This window comes from Camelus ferus, chromosome 4, assembly GCF_009834535.1.
Source record: "Camelus ferus isolate YT-003-E chromosome 4, BCGSAC_Cfer_1.0, whole genome shotgun sequence".
NCBI classification, from domain to species: Eukaryota; Metazoa; Chordata; class Mammalia; order Artiodactyla; family Camelidae; genus Camelus; species Camelus ferus.
The window spans coordinates 55,866,249-55,887,424 of NC_045699.1; the positions used below are offsets into that span (position 1 = coordinate 55,866,249).

The 21,176-nt window shown below is 44.0% G+C and overlaps 1 protein-coding gene across 17 annotated transcripts in view; it reads right to left on the minus strand.

Moving 5' to 3' along the window:
• The window catches only part of SUSD1 (sushi domain containing 1), a 141,012-nt gene that overhangs the window by 41,228 nt on the left and 78,608 nt on the right, over positions 1-21,176 (minus strand). For 14 of the 17 annotated variants that reach the window (XR_004319413.1, XR_004319410.1, XR_004319411.1 and 11 more), the window contains 4 exons: positions 20,191-20,377; positions 12,829-12,925; positions 9,403-9,661; positions 3,399-3,438 (listed from right to left, as the gene is read on the minus strand). Coding sequence is in view for 10 of the 17 variants with exons in the window: in XM_032478192.1 (XP_032334083.1) it covers positions 3,399-3,438; positions 9,403-9,661; positions 12,829-12,925; positions 20,191-20,377 (583 nt within the window). In the remaining 7 variants the exon portion in view is untranslated. The other 3 variants (XR_004319416.1, XM_032478195.1, XM_032478186.1) reach the window with 3 other exon arrangements.

The window sequence follows — 21,176 nt, forward strand, 5'->3', positions numbered from 1 at the left end:
AGGGAGTGAATACAGAAATGAAAATTAGAGAAGTGCAAAATGTGGGCTAAGAGAAAGAGGAGTAGTCACTAATGACTCAGAGGTTTCATGCCTATGACTAAAGAATGTTCCCTGATTACAGTTTAATCATCATCTCACATGTATCAAATGACCTTGCCCTGTGACTCAAGAAAGCAGAGACTCCTACTACTTTGTGGCTGGAAGGGCTCTCAGAGATCCCGGAGGGAGACAATAGAGAATCAGCCAAGTTAAATATAATTTCAAAGACATTCGGCTGACTACAAGCAGGACTGGGGCAGGGAAGTCCAGGCCTTTGCATTTCTCATCAAACCGACTGCTGGTTCCCTGGTAATCACCACGAAGCTCTTTTAGGGGCAATCTGCAAAGGTAAATAGCATAATTCATCAGCGGGCAATGGCAAGAAGGGGGCTGTTGTTTGGCACGAATGAACAGATACAATTTCAGGATGAATTTGGATTCTAGTTCTGTCTAAATTACTTTCTGAAATGGCAATCTCCAAAATTTTTGCAAAGGAGACTGCCAGGTGAGTGCACAGCCCAGGTAAATTTGGTACACAGATGTGTATATGCTGGAACTGGCTCCAGAATTTCAACAAAACAGTAGGTTTTCTATGATCTCAGAGCTTTCCAGTAGCTTGAGCTCAAAGGTTCAAATTCTCTTACCATATGAGGGGGAAAAGGCACTGCAAAAAGCCACTTGGATATTCCCAAAGCAAAATCCTTCCTGTTAACTTAATCACAATAGAATGACTGCAGCCAGCTCTTTGGCCATTTCTTCAACTCAGTGTGAGTTTATTAATCACACCGAACAGCTGCGGAAAGCAGTGGATTATTCTGGAAACTATTGTTCCTATGCCGGTCCAGGATGCTTGTACACCTCCATTCTTCTGGTAAAAGCACCTTTTTTTTGTTTGTGGAAACTCCGTTCCCACCCTGAGAGCTTTAGGATCTGAACTGGCAGGAAAATGTCCAAATGGCGGAATGTGTGATTGTTCCTTGTGGCCATCATTAAATTCCAGGGAAGGGCGCTCAGCCCGTCTGCACACAGAAATGTAACAGCACACATCTTTGTTAAGAGAGGCTCTTACATATTATGCGAAGTCAAATAAGTCAGACAGAGTCAGACAAGTATGTGTGATCTCACTTACGTGTGGAATTTGAAAAAGCTAAACCCATAGAAATCGAGAGTAGAATGGTGGTTGCCAGGGGCTGGGGGGTGGGGGAAGCGAGGAGATGCTGGTCAAAGGGGACAAACTTCTGGATACAAGATAAATACATGCCGGGGGTCTAATGTACGGCATGGTGACTCTGGTTAACAATACTGTATTGTATACTTGAAAGCTGCGAGGAGAGTAGATCTTACACACTCACACATACACAAATTTTATATACATATAGATACATAAAATACATGATAATTATGTGAGGTGATGGAGATATTAACTAACCCTATTGTGGTAATCATTTTGCAATATATACACTCATCAAATCATCATACTGTACACGTTGAACATGATATGTAAATTATTTTCTCAAGAAAACTGAAAAAGAAAGAAGAGGCGCTCACTGCCTGGCAATCTGCACTGCAAGACGGCGGACGGTCAGGTACTACAACTTGCCCAGGGGAAAAGCCACACCCCCTACAATGCTGAACTTAGTGTGAGTAGAGATAAAAAGATGGGAAATGAGTTTAGGGGATAAGCAGACAGATGAAGGAAGCCCAGTTCTCCAGGTCCCTCCAAACATTTCCTGCTAGGTACCCTCTCCTGACAGGGTAACAAATCAATTGCAAGCTGCCGTGCCCTGGAATCCACCTGGAAGCAGGGTTATGGGAGCTTTTCCTAACCACCCCAGCCCACTGTTATGCGCCGTTCTGAGGTAAGGAACAGGATGTGAGGAGTTAACCTGAGCCTCCGGGCTAAGAGCAGAATTCCTCAGGCTGTTGCTAGGACGCAGGAACCACAAGGAAAAGATCCAGATCCAAAAGGTCATACACTTGACAAGATTTCTGGTATTAGCTACAAACTAATGGAATTCCTACAAATCAAATCCAGTAGGCTGGCTGCTGGTTTAAAGAAACGTTCTGCCAGGGAAATCCCAGCCTGGCAAACAAGGACCTGCGATTGCTCAGTCCCTAACCCCGCTCCCCTTCCCGGATAACCGCCCCAGTGCAGGGGAGGCAGAAGGTTTAAGCTGTGAGGCACTCAGCAGGGTTCGTCCTCACCTCATCTCTTAGGGGAGGTTCTGGAGGAAATGGACAAGGGTACCCCAGCAGGCAGAGCCCCGGGCAGCCAAACCGACTGACCAAGTGACCCGTTCTGCTGCCGGGGCAGGAGATGCCTGCTCTTCCTGCATGTGGTCCTTGTTATGGGGCCCCTGACCACTGCACAGTCCTTTATCTTTTCTTCCTTTCCAAATCAATGGACTTACTGTGATCGTCCACTTTCCCACTTCATATTATATGCTGTGGCTTTGAGAACGGCTGAATTTTCCATTTAGCCATAGATGGCTAAAGAGATCATGAGAAACACGTCTAGATTCCACCAGGAGGAATGGATCGGCCTCCAAAAGCCTGGTCTCGGAGCTGGATTCAGGTAACAGACCCACATTTGGGCTGTCTTCCACTCGGGTGCCATTTTTGGCTCTCTGGAGGATAATTCCACTTTCATCAAGGAGGGTGTTTTTCTTACTATTGGACGTGTATGTGTGTGCACAGGCTAAGCAGCCAAACAGTGGAAAGGAGTGGACTTCTGTAGCTCTTTGTTTGGGTCTGTCAGTGTGTTCTTCTGAGCCTCTTTTCCTGACGGGGACTGTGAAGCCCTCTCCACGCAACCCTGGTGGGGTTTGTTGGTTATATTGACCTGCACCCCACCCCCGCCCAAGCCATACCAATAAGCCCCAAACCCAAGGTAGGCGATCATACTGCTCCGTCTCCTGTACACAGTGATTCATCCCATGGTCACTTAAAACAAGAGACTCTTTTCCCAAATTGAAAAATTGTCTGTTCCCACCGAAGCTGCTACGCTGGGGCAGCTCACGCCCATCCCTCCCCACCACACAGCTTACAGTTGGAGAAAAGGAGGCCAACTCACACCAAGAAACAGAGACAAGAGACAAGAGCCACAAAAGGAGAGTCCTCATCATGGTGTCGAGTCCCAAGTCCCAGTTCCTGGCATCCTGGTGGCACCACTCTGGTTCTGATTCCATGAGCTGCCCCCACCACCCCACCCCTCATCCTTTTCAGCTATGGCTTTCTCTAGGCTAGTATGAGATTCATTTCTGTCACCTGCGACAATTTAAAAAGAAATCTCATTAACATACACTTGACGCTGCAGAGGAGAAACAAGGAAAGCAGCCTTAGGCAGAAAACGGTTTTACCTTTTACCTGGGCCCAGAGTGCACAGGAGCTTCTTTTCACCTGTAAAGGAAGCCACAGCAACACGTATAAGTAGGTGGCATGTGGTGTCAGTTCAAATAACACACGTTAGCCCCCCAAGTCGCAGGGCTTTTATCTTTTATTTTGGACCACAAGTTCCTTAAAAGTCTCTTCTAGCTCTAACATCTTACAGTTTGGCCATATGATCACCACGTGTTCAGGGGACTGGCACGGGTAGCAGGGACAGAAGTGACCCTAGGATCACTTCTAAAGCTTTCCAATAGATCTCAGGATGCACTCACGGCGGGGAGAGCAGCAGGAATGGCGATACGTTCCACTCCCCTTGCCAGCTCTCAGCAACTGGCACTGACTGCCTGGAGAACTATGTCGGGAAGGATTCTGAGGTCACATCCAGGTTCAGCAAGAAGCAGTGACGCACGTTACGGGCAAGGCTACGAGAAGGTCTGGCATATACGAATACTTCACTTACCTAGATGATATTTACCCAAATGTAGCCAAGAACCAGGAAGAAAGCAAAAAGAATATATATGAAAGCTCACTCATGACAGAAGCAACCCACAAACCCACTGGAATTACACATCTTCTCTTTCTCTCCCCTGCTGTTATTACATGTGTATTAGTTTAGGGATGCTGGGATCACTGTTAATCTATGGTAAAACTCAGCAAAGCATTCCCCAGAGGAAAGTAAACAGCAAGGGTTAGAGAAAGACCCCTCCAACTTCATTAGGAGACTCTCCTTCAAGTGACAGCCTTGGGCATTATGGGTTTATTTTATTAAAAACTGAAAAACTATATTCTTACTGGAAATTCTGGGAAAGGCTTAAAATGGCCATAAGGTCCTGAATGCGACTGAATTTCGCCTTGATGCTTAGTGTTATCAAGAGCATCCAGTGGGAGATAACATGCAAGAAGAACCAGTGAGGGGTGTATTTCAAGACACTGGGGGAGGAAAAGCACCTCAAACAGCAAGTTACTTAGGAACTGAGTGTACTAAACGGGAGAAATTGGCAGGGCCAGACGAAGAAGGGCGCTCATTCAAATGGAGTGCCTTGATCAGATGTGCATTCTATAAAACTCATTCGGGCAGTAGGATGGAGGCCAGAGATAGGAAGGAGACAGGTAGAACAGAGACAAGAAGATGAGTCAGAAAACGGATGTTCAGATAAGAGATGTCAAAGGCTAAAAACAGTGCTGATGAAGGAGAGAAAAGGATGATTTTTAAACAGCATGAAAGTGATAGGATTGACACAATTTGATGACAAACTACACAAGAAGAAGAAGGGAGGAGACAAAAATTATTCCTAGATTTCTGTCTTGGCAACTGGGAAGATGGTAATGCTGTTTACTGGGACAGATACTCAGAAGGAAAAACAAGAAGCGGGAATTGGAAAACGTATTTCCTGATTTCAAATTTTACCACAAAGCTCCAGTAATCAAAACAGGGTAGTCCTGGCATAAAGACAGACACATATACCCATGGAACAGAACAGAGAGCCCAGAAATAAACTCTGGCATATTTATCAGATGATTGCTTAAAAATGACTTTTGACAAGAGTGCCTAAACCATTCAATGGGGAAAGGAAATCTTTTCAACAAATTGTGCTGGGAAAACTGGATAACTATAAGCAAAAGAATCACATGGGGCCCTTACCTAACACCATATACAAAAATTAACTCATAATGGATCAAATCTAAATATAAGACCTAAAACTCTCAGAAGAAAACATAAAGGAAAGGCTTCAGGAAATTCCATTTGGCAATGACTTCTTAGATATGACACAAAAAGCACAGGCAATGAAAGAAAAAATAGACAAACTGGATTTCATTAAAGTTAAAAACTTTTCATAGCAGCACTGTTTACAATAGCCAAAACATGGAAACAACCTAAAGTCCATTGACAGATGAATGGATAAAGAAGATGTGATATACATACATATATATTAGAATATTACTCAGCCACAAAAAAGAATGAAATAATGCCATTTGCAGCAACATGGATGGACCTAGAGATGATCATATTAAGTGAAGTGAGACAAAGACAAACATCATATAATATCACTTATATGTGGAATCCCAAAAAATGACACAAATGAAGTCACATACAAAACAGAAATAGACTCACAAGCATAGAAAACAAACTTATGGTTACCAGGGGGGTAAGGGGATGGGATAAATTAGAAGTCTGGGATTAACATATACACACTACTATATATAAAATAGACAAATGGGTGCAGGGACAGGGGGAGAAGAAAAAAATAAACAACAAGGACCTGCTGCATAACACAGGGAATTATATTCAATATCTTATAAAAATCTATAATGGAAAAGAACCTGAAAAATTATATATACAATCTGAATCACTTTGCTATACATCTGACACTTAACACAACATTGTAAATCAACTACACTTCAATAAAAAAAGAAAGAAATGTGATTCAAAAAAAATTAAGAACTTTTCTGTATCCATGGACACTCTCAACAGAATAAAAAGGCAACTCATGTAATGGGAAAAATATCTGTAAATCACATATTTCATAAGGGATTAATATCCAGAATATGTAAAGAACTCTTAAAACTCATCAACAAAGAAATAAATCAGTTTAAAAATGGGCAAAGGACTTGGATAACCATTTCGCCAAAGAAGATAGACAAAGTATTAAAAGCACCTGAAAACATGCTCAACATCATAAACCATTAGGGAAATGCAAACCAAAGCCACAGTGAGGAACCACCTGATGTCCACTAGGATGGCCGTCATCAAAACAGAAAACAGCAAGTGCTGGGGAGGATGTGGAGAAATTGGAACACTTGTGCACTGCTGGTAGGAGTGTAAAATGGTGCAGTTGCTATGGAAAATAGTATGAGGATTCTTTAAAAAAATTAGAAATAAAATTACCAAACAATCTAAAAATTCCACTACTGGGTGTATATACCCCCAAAAATTGAAAGCAGAGATTAAAAGAGATATTTGAATACCCATGTTCATAGCAGCATTATTTGCAATAGCCAAATATGGAGGCAACCCAAGTGTCCATCCACAGATGAATGGATAAACAAAATGCCATGTGTATACACACACACACACAATGGAATATTATTCAGCCTTAAAAAGAAGGGAAATCCTGACACCTGCTACAACATGAAGGAATCTTGAGGACATTATGCTTAATGCAGTAAGACTATCACAAAAAGATAAATACTGTATGATCCAACTTATATGAGGTATCTAAAGTAGTCAAGTTCATAGAGACAGAAAGTAAAGGGGCAGTTGCCAGGATCTGGGGAGGGGAAGGAGGAATGGGGAGTTTTTTAACAGGTACAGTTTCAGTCTTGCAAGATGAAAAATTCTGCAGATTGGTTTCATAACAACGTAAATGTACTCAACCCTACTAAAGTGTTATACAGTTGCTAAGATGGTAAATTTTATGTTACATGTATTTTACCACAACTAAAAATAAATATAAAAAATAATCACTACTAAATATTGAAGAATTAGACGGTTGCATTACCATCATCTCGTGAATATACTAAAAACCATTGACTTGTACGTTTTAGAATTATACAGTAGGTGAACTGTATCTTGATGAAGCTGTTTACAAAAGAAAATACATAAATATATAAATCACAACTGATTTTAGTATGACTGCAACACTAACGTATTTGAAACCCACAGGGGAAGTAACAGCAATTCAAACAGGTGAGCCCAAATATAAATTTTTTCAAAGAACAAGCTTAACAAATTTATGGTTATTGAAGGGGAAAGGTGGAGGGAGGGATAAATTAGGAGTTTGGCATTAGCAGATGCAAACTACTATACATAAAACAGAGAAACAACAAGGTCCTACTGTATAGCACAAGGAACTATATTCAATATCTTGTAATAATCTATAATGAAAAATATGAAAAAGAATACATATATGTATAACTGAATCACTATGCTGTACACCAGAAACTATGTTCTGCTTCACTGTATGAAAAAGAGGTATAGTGACATCATGGGAAAGTTTCCTACTGAGGTGGGAAGCCCGGTAAAAAAAGACCAGCAGGACCTCCAAGCAGGGCCACTGCTCTCCTGCCAGCACCATACGGTTCCCTGGCCCAGTGGCTCTATCTCACTTTTTGCCTCTAAAACAGAAAGTGGAACTTACCCCTAAAATTCTATTGGTTCCCTGAGCTCACTCCTGATTGGTTATTTCCTTTACTCCTGATTGGTCCATTTCTACAAAGCTTGTTCTTAGTCAACTTTTGTTATACCTTATTTGCATATGATGTTGCAAAGTGTAAACTGGCAGCCTATAAAAGTCTGTGTAAACCTGCAGACAGGGTCCAGAGCTTGGAGTATTAACTCCTCTGGGCCCAATGACATAATAAACCTGAGTTCTCAAAACTCTCCAAGTGCTGCCTGGTCTCTCGCCTGGATCCAGGTTGCTGTCACAACTGAGCTGTAACACCAAGCTGTAACACTGGGCTGTAACACGTTTTTCTGCAACACTACAAACTAGAATTCTTATAACCTCCTGCCTCATTCCCTGTGTTATGGACTCATGTGTACACAGAAGCCCTACTCCTGTGTGATGGTATCTGGAGGGAGGGCCTTGGGAAGGTAATTAGGTTTAGATGAGGTCATGAGGGTAGGGCCCCCATGCATCAGGGTCCACATAAGATGAGGAAGATTGATCAGAGCTCACTCACTCCCCACCACTAGAGGACACAGCAAGAAGGCAGCTGTCTGCAAGCCAGGAATCAGGCCCTCACCGGGGAATCAAATCAGCCTGCACCTTAATCCCGGACTTCCCAGTCTCCAGAACTGTGAGAAATCAATGTCTGTTGTTTAAGCCACCGAGTCTATAGCATTGTGAAATGGCAGCCCAAGCTGACCAACACACCCTCCCAGATCAAAGTCCCAGTCTGAGAGAGCTGCTCTCTGCACAACCTCTAATGGTACTCACGTTGTACCGCCAGTGCTGGGAATACCAAGTCAGGATCTCCACCTAATTTTCTAGCAAGGAGGCCTTGTCTAAGGAATAAACACCTTTGGAACAAGTTCAGGGCAGTATCTTCTGGACTTTGGTCTTTCAGTTTTTAATTCTCACATTATTGTCACAAAACACCACCAGACCTTTTTGCTGCTCGGACCTATTCTTGGTTTCATATCAAGTGTGATAATCCCACATTAGACTTGTGCCCTGTACAGAATTTAATAGCTTGTTTCGGTTTTAAGTATGTGATGAATCTTACATGTAAGATGGCTCAAATCCACCAAGAGATGTTTCTCTTAATATTAATACAATCTTTCTTCTTTCCATTACCAACCAGTATGAACTTACAACAAGCTTTGAGTTCTCCCAGGGCAACGATCAAAATGGTTCTTCAGAATATCTTCCATCCCTGGTCGACTGATTCAGCCCTTCCTCTTCTGCCTGTCCAGCTCATTACATTTGCTCATTATGTAATGAATAGAATTCTACGTCTCAAGAAAGAACCACCGCTGCAAGAACATTGTCTTTCTACAGGCAAGGAGAGGAGACTGGGACTTACATGATAGCCAAGGAAGTAATGGAAGCAGAAAATGGGGCCAGAAAATAGTGCTGAGCTTAATCTGCCCCTCCCTCTTGCTTCTGGGAAAATGAGGGGAGGCAGCTGCCTAGGACGGAGTACAGGGAAGCCGCAGAAAGATCAAGTCCTTCCTCTCCAACTCAGGCTTCAGCACTGCAATAGGAGGAGGGTGTTTGTGAAGCTTAAGAAGAAGAACCAAACCTAGTCCAGTCCAAACACAGATCCAAACAGGTCCCCCAGGAAGTTAACAATATCAACCTCTATAAAGATGTCACCTGTCATCCTTTAAAAAGTGAAAGTATTCAACACATTTTTAGGGTTCTTACATGCAGTGTTCATCTCAAATATCAGGGGAACGGATGTTCAAATATTTAAATTTCACAAGAAGAGGAAAATACAGAATTCACCAGTGTTGTTAAAGAAATATACCTTATCCCATTCACTTGTGATTCGTAATACAATGCAGTAATCATTCCCTGTTTTCAAGGGTGCGTTATAATATTTCCCATAGTACAGCCTGTCTCCGATAGATATCTCCATGGCATCATTGGGAACATCTTTGGCCAGTAGTTCTGCAGCCACATATCCATTAACATCAGAAGTATTGCTAAAGAATGAGGTAGCATCTTCAGAATCACACACAAATGTGCTGTGGAGGGCCAGAGGGAGCACCAACACCTGATATGAACTGGAAGAAAAAAGAAAATGTCTATCAGACCTTTGCTGGGGGGATTCATTCATTCATTTATTCATACGTATTGAGCACCTGCTGTGAGATCAACACTTTTTGAGGCACTGGAGATACAGCGCTGGGTAAGACGAAGTCTTTGCCCACGTGGGATTGACGGTCTGACAGCTCCAACAGTCATGGAACTCCGGTTAATGCCAGATGACACCGGGTGAGGGATCTCCTAAGTTCTGGCTGCGGATGGATGCCCAGGCAGTCCCCCTTAGCTGGGAGACGCTGTTGCACGTATCACTGCCCTGAGTGTATGTGTCATAAAGTTGATCTAATCAGTGATTTTTCACGTGGGCAAATAAAACCCAGCTGGGGAAAGGATTTAACAGTCACATGGAGGCCAACTGCCTACAAGAGTTAATGCACTAAGTCTGCAAAAAGGCTCCACACAATCACATGGGGGGACCTAAAATGGAACTCATGTGATTTACATTCCCTACAGTTCACGCACTGATCCCAAAGTTCCTGTGAAATGAATGAGAAGCACGGAGTGCAGAGTCACCATGAGTTCATCTAGTCTGACAACATCCTGCCACAGCCAGAAAGGGAAAATCTCACACGCTCCCTAGACGTGGACAAAGAAACACACTAGCAATCAGGTGTCACTCTGTCCTGTGTTTTAGTATTACTTATCCCACCAAATAGAAAATCTGTCAGTGAAAGGAAGTGTAAGGATTAAAACACTCTGAGAATGAATCGTGCCTTCCTATTCATTCCCAGCTATTCGGGACTTACCTCCTGCCCCTAGCGGAGTAAGTGCTCGGATGTCTGCTTTCTCTGTCAGGCTTGGTAACAGGGATTTGACTGGTTTACTCTTACATCCTTACAAATCCCTGCACAGTTCTTTGGCTATGACTGACTCCCCAGTAATGTTTCTTGAGTTGAAATTGTATCAGCACTAAATATGATTAGTGTAATGTCCAAAACTCATTAGCTCACATAATTCTGTTTTACCAATAAATGTACACTTCCTGCTCCACACTCCTCATGCCCCACCTCCTGCTTCCTAAGGGCACATAAGTTACTAGCCTTCCCTGATAGCAGGTGTCATATTTGGGAAGTATCCACCCATCCGTTTCCCAAAATTCCTAAGTGCTCTCAGGCCCCTGATTTCCACAGAGTTTCGGGGTTCACTTTCAGCAAAGGGCTTTCTACAAAAGGGACAAAGTTAAGGGCATTGAGTTGTCACTGCCACCAGTGGCAAACGTTTGCTAAGCCTCCAAGGGAACACCTACAAGAACTTTCCTGGGGACTTGAAGATCCCTATGAATCAGGGCCGCCGGAAAGAAGGTAAACGCACAGTAGCTGCCTGCTGTCCACAAGCACGTCTTCAGGTCCCTCCTGTCTTTCCATGGAGGTGGTGGCTTCAAGTGCAAGGTCGCGGCTCACCTGCACTCACTTGGTTCTGTTCGTTGCCTGTTAGAGGCTCCGTTCGTGAGGCATAGAGCGGTCTCCCCAGTTAGTAGGATCATAATCACCCGAGTTGCCTGATAAATTTACAAGTTCCCAGGTCCCACCCCAGATCTACTGAATCAAAATCTCCAGTAGAGTCTGAGAATGAATGTTGCTGATAAAGCATCCAGGTGATTCCTGTGATCTGGCAAGTGTGGAGACACTAGCATAGGAGAGCCCAGCCACAGGCTGCATCATCCACCCCAGATCCCCAAGCTAAGGGGGGGGACTTGGTCCCAGTGCCCCTCCTCCGCCACGTGCCCCAAACCACTGCTCGCCCCGCACCCCGCACCTGCAACACACAAGGCCAAAGCAGGCCTGTCACACGCCAGCAAAGCTGCTACCCCCGGCGCCAACCACGCAGTCAGCCAAGGAAACCGCCCCAATCACCTGCTGGTGATCAGCCCTGATGACGCTGAGGAAGCAGTTGTGGCAGTTTAGAACAGGACTGTTCTGGAAGGACTTCTCCCCTCTTTCTAATCACCACCCTCCCTCGAATGACTCACGGGTCTCCACTTCCTGTTTTGGAGGCACTGGCAGGCACAGAGCCACAAGCGCAGACTGTCATTTGCCTTTTCTCTCCGCCTTACATAGTCATCTGGCTTAAACAGCACGTTTGTCTTGCAAATTCTGTCAGGCAGTGGTATCACAACTTCTGTTCTCCTGACAGCAACAGAAGTGCGATGCCTTCCAGTGACTTGTCAGGAATCAAGAAACAGAACAACCGAGGCCACAGCCACGCCTGGAAAGATCTTTGTGCATTTACTGAACTCAAACTAACAGAAAGGCAGGCAAAGCCTCAGTTCCATCCCAAATGGACACACAGATAGTATCTTAGACCCTGTTTTTCACAATTGTGTGACATCTCACGTTTCACCTTGACTGCACTGTAGGGTCATGAGGCCAGAGGACCAGGGGTGACATAAGGCAGTGGGGGTTAGGTCAAGGAAGCAGGTCACTGCCACCTCCTCGACTTACTCCTGTCAGTAAGATGCTCATCTCCCAGGAGAACCTCCATCTTCCTCTCCAAAAAGGGAAAATTCTGCTTTTCTCATCCTATCTTGAACTTTGTGAATAAAAGCGTAATTAAACACAACACAGCCCACCGACTGAGGTAATTCATTCCATCCGAATACTATCTGGACTCCCAGAAGCAGTCATTAACGATGCAGCGTCTTGCCCACATCTCAACACGTGAATGAATTAAGAGAATTATCCAAAGGACCCTTTCATGTGTAGGAACCACTACACACACGCCCAGATCATCCTGAAATAAAGGAAACTCTGTTCTGCCTTTGGTAAACCATGTCCCTGACCCACCATCACTGACGGATGGATGTGGACACGTGAGTGAAAGGGGCAGTGCCTAACACATCACAGACACTCAACCAGCGCTTGCCCAGTGACCAAAGGAATGGATTTCATTTCCCGACCTCAGCTGCCCAAATGCTTGTCTCTGGCCCCTGAGAAGTCTCTCTATTCATTAGGGAGGATGCTGGTGGGAATCAAAGGCCAGGGCTGTACCCAAGGAAACAAAAAAGGGGGCCCTGATTGCATTGCTCCAAGTAAAGCCAAGAAGAGAAGGTGCCTCCTCACTCAAACCAAAGTGTCCCAAACGCCCCCGGGGGCTCAGCGGCAGCCACGGAAAAGGAGCCACTACTGACCTGACAGGTCCATTTTTCTCCTCGGCTCTCCGCAGCCTCAGGCGTGGCAGAGCCCTACCCCACACGGCGAAGAAGTCTACTTCCGGAAGAGGAGGCTCTGAAAACATGTCGAAAAGAAGAAAAGGAGTATGATCAGACGAAGCAGACAGTGGTCCTCAACAAGAGGAAAGTTTTAAACTAAGAAGGGATGAGTGCATTCCGACACATGCTCCCACGTGGATGAATCCCAGAAACATTAGGCTCAGGGAAATACGCCAGACACAGAAGGATAAATATTGCATGATTCCGCTTAAATGAAATACCTAGACCAGGCAAATCCAGACAGACAGTAGATCAGAGTTGCCAAGGGTTGAGGAGGGGTAGGTAAGGAATGGGGAGTTATTGCTTAATGGTCAACAGAGTATCCTTTTGGGGTGACGGAAACATTTAAGAAATAGATCATGGTGATGGTTTACAACATGGTGAGTGACTGCCAATAAATTGTGCACTGAAAAAGGATTAACACGGTACATTTTATGTTATGTATTATTTTACCACAATTAAAAAGAAACTCATGCCTCAGCACTGATGGAGGGCAGATGCTGTGGGCATTGTGGTTAACTTGGCGATAGGTTCCTACTTGGGGGGGAACCACATCAGACTTCTAGCTCCTTCATCATCACACAGCTCTCTGTCATTATCTTGCTCTTCCCAGCAACCAGATTTCCCAAATAGATGTTCCACCAGGAGGAGAATATACTGACTGGCTGACACCAGGGTTCCAGCATCGAACTGGGAGTTACATTCACAGCACAAATGCATCAGCTGCCACTCTGCCCTGCGGGTCACACAGCTTAGATGTGCCGGCCACTAACCAAATGTGCCAGTATCTGAGTATTTCTGCGCTCAGCCCTTCATGCTATCATAGATATGCCCTTTCCATTCGTGACGTTTTGTTGTCACAGTAAAGTAAGTGGTTTTTATCACACGTTTCCTGTTTTCAGCCCAGATTAACTGTTTACTCTGTACTGTATGAGAACCCTCCTTCAGCTCTTTTAACTTTTTCCTCTGTTTGTTCTTCTCCAAGATTAGTAATTCGAGCTGCTCTAATCTCTTGGCTAACCTTTCAACACCACCCGGTCTCTCACCCACTCCAGTAAGAGCAGAACAAAGTGCTCCCCAGCTTGGAGAAGTGGACCCACAGCAGAGACAGGAGGCCCTTCCTGCCTGTCCTGCGCCACGTCGCCCTTTTCCAGCCGAGGGTCATTCGTTCAGTTCCACGTGGGCACTACTGCGCGGCTGAGCCCATCAACACGTGACTTCTAGGCTGCTTTCTGCTCCCTGCGGAAGGCCTTCCCCATCTTATATTTTAAACAGTCTGCCTTTTCTCTCTAATGCCAAAGCCTGAACTTCATCAGGCTGGTTCTCCACCACGTTTTTGAGGTTAAATAACCTTACCTTCTAGCCATATTGTCCAAGGTGCTGTTCCCCATCCCCCAAACGGCTGTCCTCGGCAGACCTGCTCCTCTCTCCAGTGGCCTCATTACTCATTGCAAAGCAGACCCAAAGCAAGAAATGGGTCATTTCTGGGCTGGAGGATGTAGTGTGTGACACGGGGGAAGACCTAGCAGGGAGAGCCTCATCACCATCCTGAGGTACCAACAACATCCATTCTCCACTAGCAGCGAGCGAACAGGGAAATCACAGAGGTTACCTCCTGAGAAAACTTTGAAGAGTAAGGAGAAGAGCAATGAAGCAGAACTTGTCCTATCAAATGTTAAACATGTCACAAATTTACAGCAACTGAAGTGGTGAGGTACCAGCACAGGATGGGCAAAGCTATGGAAGAAGCTAGATGGTCGAGAAAGAGACTCACATAAATAAATGAGAATCTGGTGTGTGTGACGTGGACTGTCATTCCAGAGGTGATGGGAAACTGGCTTATCATTTGGGGAAAAAAAATTACCATGTAAATTTAGCCTTAGAGCCTATATCTAAACAAATTCCAAATGGGTCTCGGCTTAAATGTGAAAAGCAGAACCCTTAGGAAGCATTAGAAAATAGTAGAGAATCAGAACCGATCTGACTTCAGGGTGGGGAAGGCTTTTCTTGGCATGATCAGAGGCAGAAACTATAAAAGAATCAATAGAATTGATCACAGGAAAACTTAAAATGTCTAAATGTTGAAAAGAATATGGGAAAGAAAATTAAAGAGTAAATAACCGGGGGGGATGGGGAGAGTAAAATATGTATATATAACAAAAGACTAGTATCATGAATGTAAGCAAACTATTAAAATCAATGACAGGAAGGCAGTAACATTAGTGCAAATGTGTTAAAGTTTCTCTAAAACCCACTAAAATGAACTAAAAGAACCAAAAGTAGAAGAAATTTTGATCTGCACCAAAATAAAACAAAGGTCCCAATCTTATGCTATAAACTTCAGGTAAAGGCAAGGAACTAACACACACAAATAAACACATATAAATAAAACACCCCAATAATTCTTTCTGAATCCTGGGCACCTCCCCCGATAGACCACGCCCCCTACGCGAGGTATGATGAATTGACATTGATGGCACTAGAGAAAACGGAGCTTCCACCACAAATCGTCAGGTACCACAAGGCTAGCTCCACCTCCCCTGTCAGTGAGGCTATGCGACCTGGCCTCCCAGGGAGGAGGAACAATCTTCTTTTTATCTTTATTCCCCTCCAGCACTCAGCACCAGTCTTTCCACATAACCAATCAACAGATACCTGCTGAATTAAATTGTTAAGTCATAGCATACCCTTCTCCCACTCCTAACACATTAAAAACCCTGGGTTTTAGGCTTCTGATACAAAGAACCTTTCCCGTTCATATTTTGTAAAAAGCTAACGTGAATGTAGGAAAATAATACATCCAGCCATTCTTCTCTGTGGTACCACCCGGTCATAGTGGGGCTGAAGCCAGGATGCGGATGCTGTCAGTGGGAGGAGGGGGAGACATGCATCCCCATGTGGCCATTTCCTTGAGGGGTGAGGGTTTGATTTGAAACTAGAATGCAGTTGGGAACTTTCTGGGGACGAGAGGAACAGGTGGCCCATGGAGGTATGGAAGGACATGTGTACCCCTCTTCTGGCCTGACCTAACATTAGGTCATCAAATATCAAAGCACCTGTGTCCATGAAAGACTCTGAAAGAGGCTGGACAAAGAGGGAGACCGCTGGGATGGAGGCCAGTCCCTCTTTTGACCTCTTTTGACCTTTTGACCTCTGGTGCAGCTTCTGCCTGCTGGGAGCCAAGGGAACCAGCAGGAATAAGTGTGGTACCCTGGAACCAGCCTGGGGAGACAGGGTTCTCACTGAGGACACAGGAGCGCACTGTCCTTGGGTGGTTTGTGGAAGAGAAGCCCACAGCAGAAAAACTCAGGAAACCTGGTCCTGCACGGCCCTCCCTGAGGATGCTCAACGGTGAGAGAGGAGGTGTTGGAGGCGGGGGCAGTGGTCCCTGGTCCTGCGCGGGGAATCAGAGCTATCCTGACCGGACCTCTCCGTTAAAGGGAGAGTCAGATAACACGTGGGACATGCCTGTGTTTTCAGTGGCTTTCCTGAACATCTGAGAAAGTCCATTTCTTATGACAAATGCAGGCAGAGATGGAAAAGTTCCCATACACGTGCCAGGCTTGGTACTAAAGACGGGAAGGAACGACTTCCTTTACACATTTGTTTCCCTTTTCTCCTCCAGCATTCTTGGTGCCATAATAAACATTCAGCCTCAAATGATCACGATGTTGTGCCAAACAAGTGCTTCATCTTGACATTCACGCAGGCACTTTCTCTCGCTCTTTCTCTCTCTCTTTCCCGTCCCTCCCCGGTTCTCTCCCTCTCTCTATGAGGGAGTAAATTTTTTTCTACAAGCTTTTTTGACTTGGCTAGAAAACAGCATAACCAATGTATGACAGGTTTTCTGACCCTCTGGGTCTCCATCGAGGATAAGAGTTTGTTCTCCCCCGTGTCCTCAGGGGACTGTCAATGGCGGGGCTGCTCTGAAGAACTCCCACCAATGGGCTGCCGACCGTGAGTCAGAAACACTCCATCTCACCACCCTTCTCACCAGCACCCTCTTCTGTTTTCACCACAGCACTTGCCTCTGTCCTTCAACATGCCCCAAACTCTCACTCTCCTCTGAGGTCAGCAATGTATTTAAAGCGCGTGGTTTCATCCTGTTCCCATCAATAGGATTTAGTTTAATGTAAGACACTCAGAAGGGAAATTCCATTCACTTTTCTTCTGGGAACTCAGCTGCTGCGTATTCCAGGTCCAAACCCCTTGCCTCGTATTTCTCATAAAATTCAAAAGTTCACAATTTTACTGAAACAAAGCCACATCTTGGGCGACTAGGCATACCTCTTCACATCAACATGTAAGATTCTTTTAGTAAAGAGAGGGCTTGGGGTTTGTTCTTGTTGTGTTTGTTTGTTTAGCCCTTCATAAGATCTTAACAACTTGAATTTTCACACTTTCATAAAACCGCAAATTCTTTAAAGTAGGGTAGATTTTGGAAAATATGCAGGCATGGTCGCAAGGAACTTAAAACAGCTCAACAGCGTCCCCTGGTGGCCATAAACACAGACACAGGATGTTTGCGCTACTGGGCTGTACTTAGACTACAAAACAAGGTAGAAATGTGTCTCAAGATCAAACTCCCTCTCCCCAACTCAAAAACTATGAAATGCTAATGTGATTCAGCAATGCAAACCATCCAAACATGAGAAGGACCAAGGAGTAGAAGACTGAATAGCTATTCATTTTAATAAGTCACCATGGGAAAGAATGCCCAAATTGAACATTACTTCTCTTTCCAGCCCAAAAGTTGGTGAATTCTTTCTGGTCTGTTTGGGCAGAAAGCTGAGTGATTACAAAGAAGCCATGTGAAGAGAGTGTCCCAGGAAGAGTCAACAGCAGATGGAAAGACTTGGATGCAAGAACAAGTTTGACTTGATTGAGAAACAGCAAGGGCAGGGAGGCAACTGATGCTTAGTGAGAAAGGGAGAGAGCAGAGAGTGATGAAGTCATCGAGGTAGGCAGGGGGAAAAACCACATGTTCCACGGTCAGGAACTTGGATTCTTTTTGAACATTATTGCAAACTCATCAGACTGTTTTGAGCTGAGGATGACATGTTCTAATATGCATTTTAAAAAGAGTACTTTGATTATCTTTTTAAAGTTATGGTGAAGATTAAGACTTAGGACAGGAGGTGACAGGCAACTGTGAAAGCAGGTAGGAGAGTCAGAAAGCTACTGTAGACTCAGCCATAAAAAAGAATGGAATAATGCCATTTGCAGCAACATGGATGGACTTAGAGATTATTACCTAAGTGAAGCCAGTCAGACAAAGACAAATACCAAATGATATCACTTATATGTGGAATCTAAACAAATGATACAAATGAACTTATTTACAAAACCGAAACAGACTCACAGACATAGAAGACAAATTTATGCTTACCAAAGGGGGAAGGGTGGGGAGGGGAGGAGGGGTAAATTAGGACTTTGGGACTAGCAGATACAAACTACTCTGTATGAAAGAGATAAACAACAAGGTCCTACTGTATAGCACAGGAAACTATATTCAATAGCTTGTAATAACCTATAATGAAAAAGAACATAAATATATATATGTGTGTGTGTGTGTACAACTGAATCACTATGCTGTACACTGGAAACTAACACAACACTGTAAATCAACAATACTTCAATTTAGAAAAAAAAAGGAAAAGAAAGAAAAAAAAAGAAAGCTATTGCAGGAGTTCAAGCAAAAGGTTGCTGGCTGGATTAGGTTGCTAATGGTAAAGGCAAAGGTGGGGAGAAGTGGTTGGAATCAGAATATATTTCCAAAACAAGCCAGTGGGAGTTGTTGACAAGATTAGAAACTGATGGGAGGGGCAGAATTAATAATAATTCCTTTCTGGCCTGAGCGGTTGGTGAACAGGAATGCCAGTAACTGAGATAGGGAAACCTGGATGGAAAATAGATTTGGGGGTGAGAGAAGAGGGGAGAAATAAAAAGTTCTGTTGGGTTTGCCTATTAGATGTTCAATAGGATATGTTTAGGAGACAGGTGAATACGTGAGTCTGGAGCTCAGAGGCGAGACCGGGACTAGGATACAAATTTGGGGATGCTCAGCATATAGGTAATTTTCAGAGCCATGAGACTGGTAGAGATCACCCAGAAAGGGTAGAGAATGAAGAAAAAGAGAAGAAAGAGGGCAGGGAGTGGGGCATCAGAAAAGTAGATGGAATTAAGTGAAAAAGACTGGGAAGGAGCAGCCAGCAAGGGAGAAGGAGTCAAAAGCCAAAAGGAAAGGTGTTTCAAGGAGGGAAAGCCAAATGCTGTAGAGAAAATCAGGTAAGAACAAAACTGGCCAGTGGATTTTGCAAGATGGAGACACTTCCAGTAAAGCATTGAGGACAGATACTTCTGGACTGGAACCAGCGAAAGAGAGAAGAGGAGGTAAGGATGTGGAGCCCTACACAACACTCTTTCAAGGAGTTTTATTGTAAAGAGGGGATGAGAGAAGGCAGAGTGGCTGGAGGGAAATATGAGATGGAAAGAAGTGTGTTTATCTTTTCTTTGTTTTCATTTAAAGAGGAGAAATTACAAGATGCCTATGCAGTGTCGGGACTAATTCTGTTTGGGGGGAACTGATGATTAGGCACCAAGGGGTGGGATCCAGTACATCAGCTGGGGAGGGGGTCGCCTTAGGAGTGGGGACAAGAGACAAGACAAAATATACGGTTCTGCAAGCAGGTAGCAATGGGAGGTTTGGGAGTGGAAAGACCTCACCAGATTACTCCTAATTGCTCAGTGAAATAAGAAATAAGAAGCTAGTACTCTGAGTTTTAGCTCAGAGTGTGTGTGTTGAGGGGTGAGGGGAGCATCACAGATTTGAAGAAAGATGAGGAAATGAGCAGAAAGTGAATTTTCTAGGGGACCAGAGTGGGACTGCAGTCATTTTTCCCTAAGAGTTACCTTCTCTTCAGGTACCGGTAACAGAATAACAACCAAATGAGTTACTGAAAAAGGAACAGTAATAAGAAAAACTCTTTTCAAGTATGAACTATTTAAAATATTTCAAACATCCAGAAGGAATTTAACCAACATCATGTACACCCTACTCAGATTTAATCAATGTTGCCATTTTTTTTCAGATATCTTTTTAAGAAATAAAACATGACAGCTCCCATTGCAGTCCCCTTAGTACCCCTCTCCAACTCCATGTCTTTCTTTCTCTTTCTCTTAAAGTTCATTATATACTGAAAGAAAGTAATAATGTGGTGTAAATAAAGTAACAGCTCTGTGGTGACTTCATTAGTCCAAATGCTGTTATTCAAGATTTACCTGTTATCTGGGTTGTCAGGGAGATGACCACAGGACTCTGAGAAGACAAAGCCTGGACAGTGACACTGTAGTTGGTACCAGGATGCAGGTCCAAACAGGTCTCAGGAGCCTGGCTGCTGGCAGTGATATTAAAGATCATTTCCTGGGCAAATTCCTTCTGATACCATCTCTGGCCCCGAATGTGGAACTGAAACATAGAAAAGTTCACTAGGTGAATTGCTTTCTTGAAAGGCTCTGAATGCCTGGATACTTACCCTTTCTCACGAGCTCTCTTGCTCTTGATTCAAAGCTTCCTTCAAAAAGTGAAATATGGCAGCAAGCAAATATTAGAGTTGTAATACCATAAATATTGTAATGGAAACATTATCAATATAACAAATATATTTTAAAATCAAAATGCACAGAAGGTTGAGCCCCCAACTGTCTCCTTCTCCTTCTCACACACATAATGGCACATGACCAATAAGAAAGTCCGTGGGCAAAAGTGCAGGAGCAAAGCCGAAGAACATTTTCCTAGAAAAAAATTAAGAATCTGAACTAAGGCTTCTTGAGATCAGGATGTGCACTAGGATACTTCTAACAGGTCTGGTAAAATCTGGGAAAGGTTTTTCTCCTCTGCCCGCCCCCTTCTGACATTCCCTACACTTTCCTGTAACATCCCAGCCTCTGGATCAATAGACACGTTTTTCTTCCGACTTAATTTCTTCCAGCAGCAGCTCATCCCATGGTCTTTACCTTACCTACTCACAACCACATCGTGCTTCACACGTTCCTCTGGACTCTCTAGGCTACACATTCAAGCCCTAATCAGAGACACTGGTGTAGAGAGACAGACATGCAAAAGCTATTAGATTCCTCCCACAGATACCCTGAACATCGGCTTTGCATCAGGCTATGTTGCACAAAGAAACTCTCGTGGCTTTCTCATCAATTCCTTAGGTCTCTGTCTTCAACTATGCAGCAGAAGTGCACATTTTCTTGCTTCT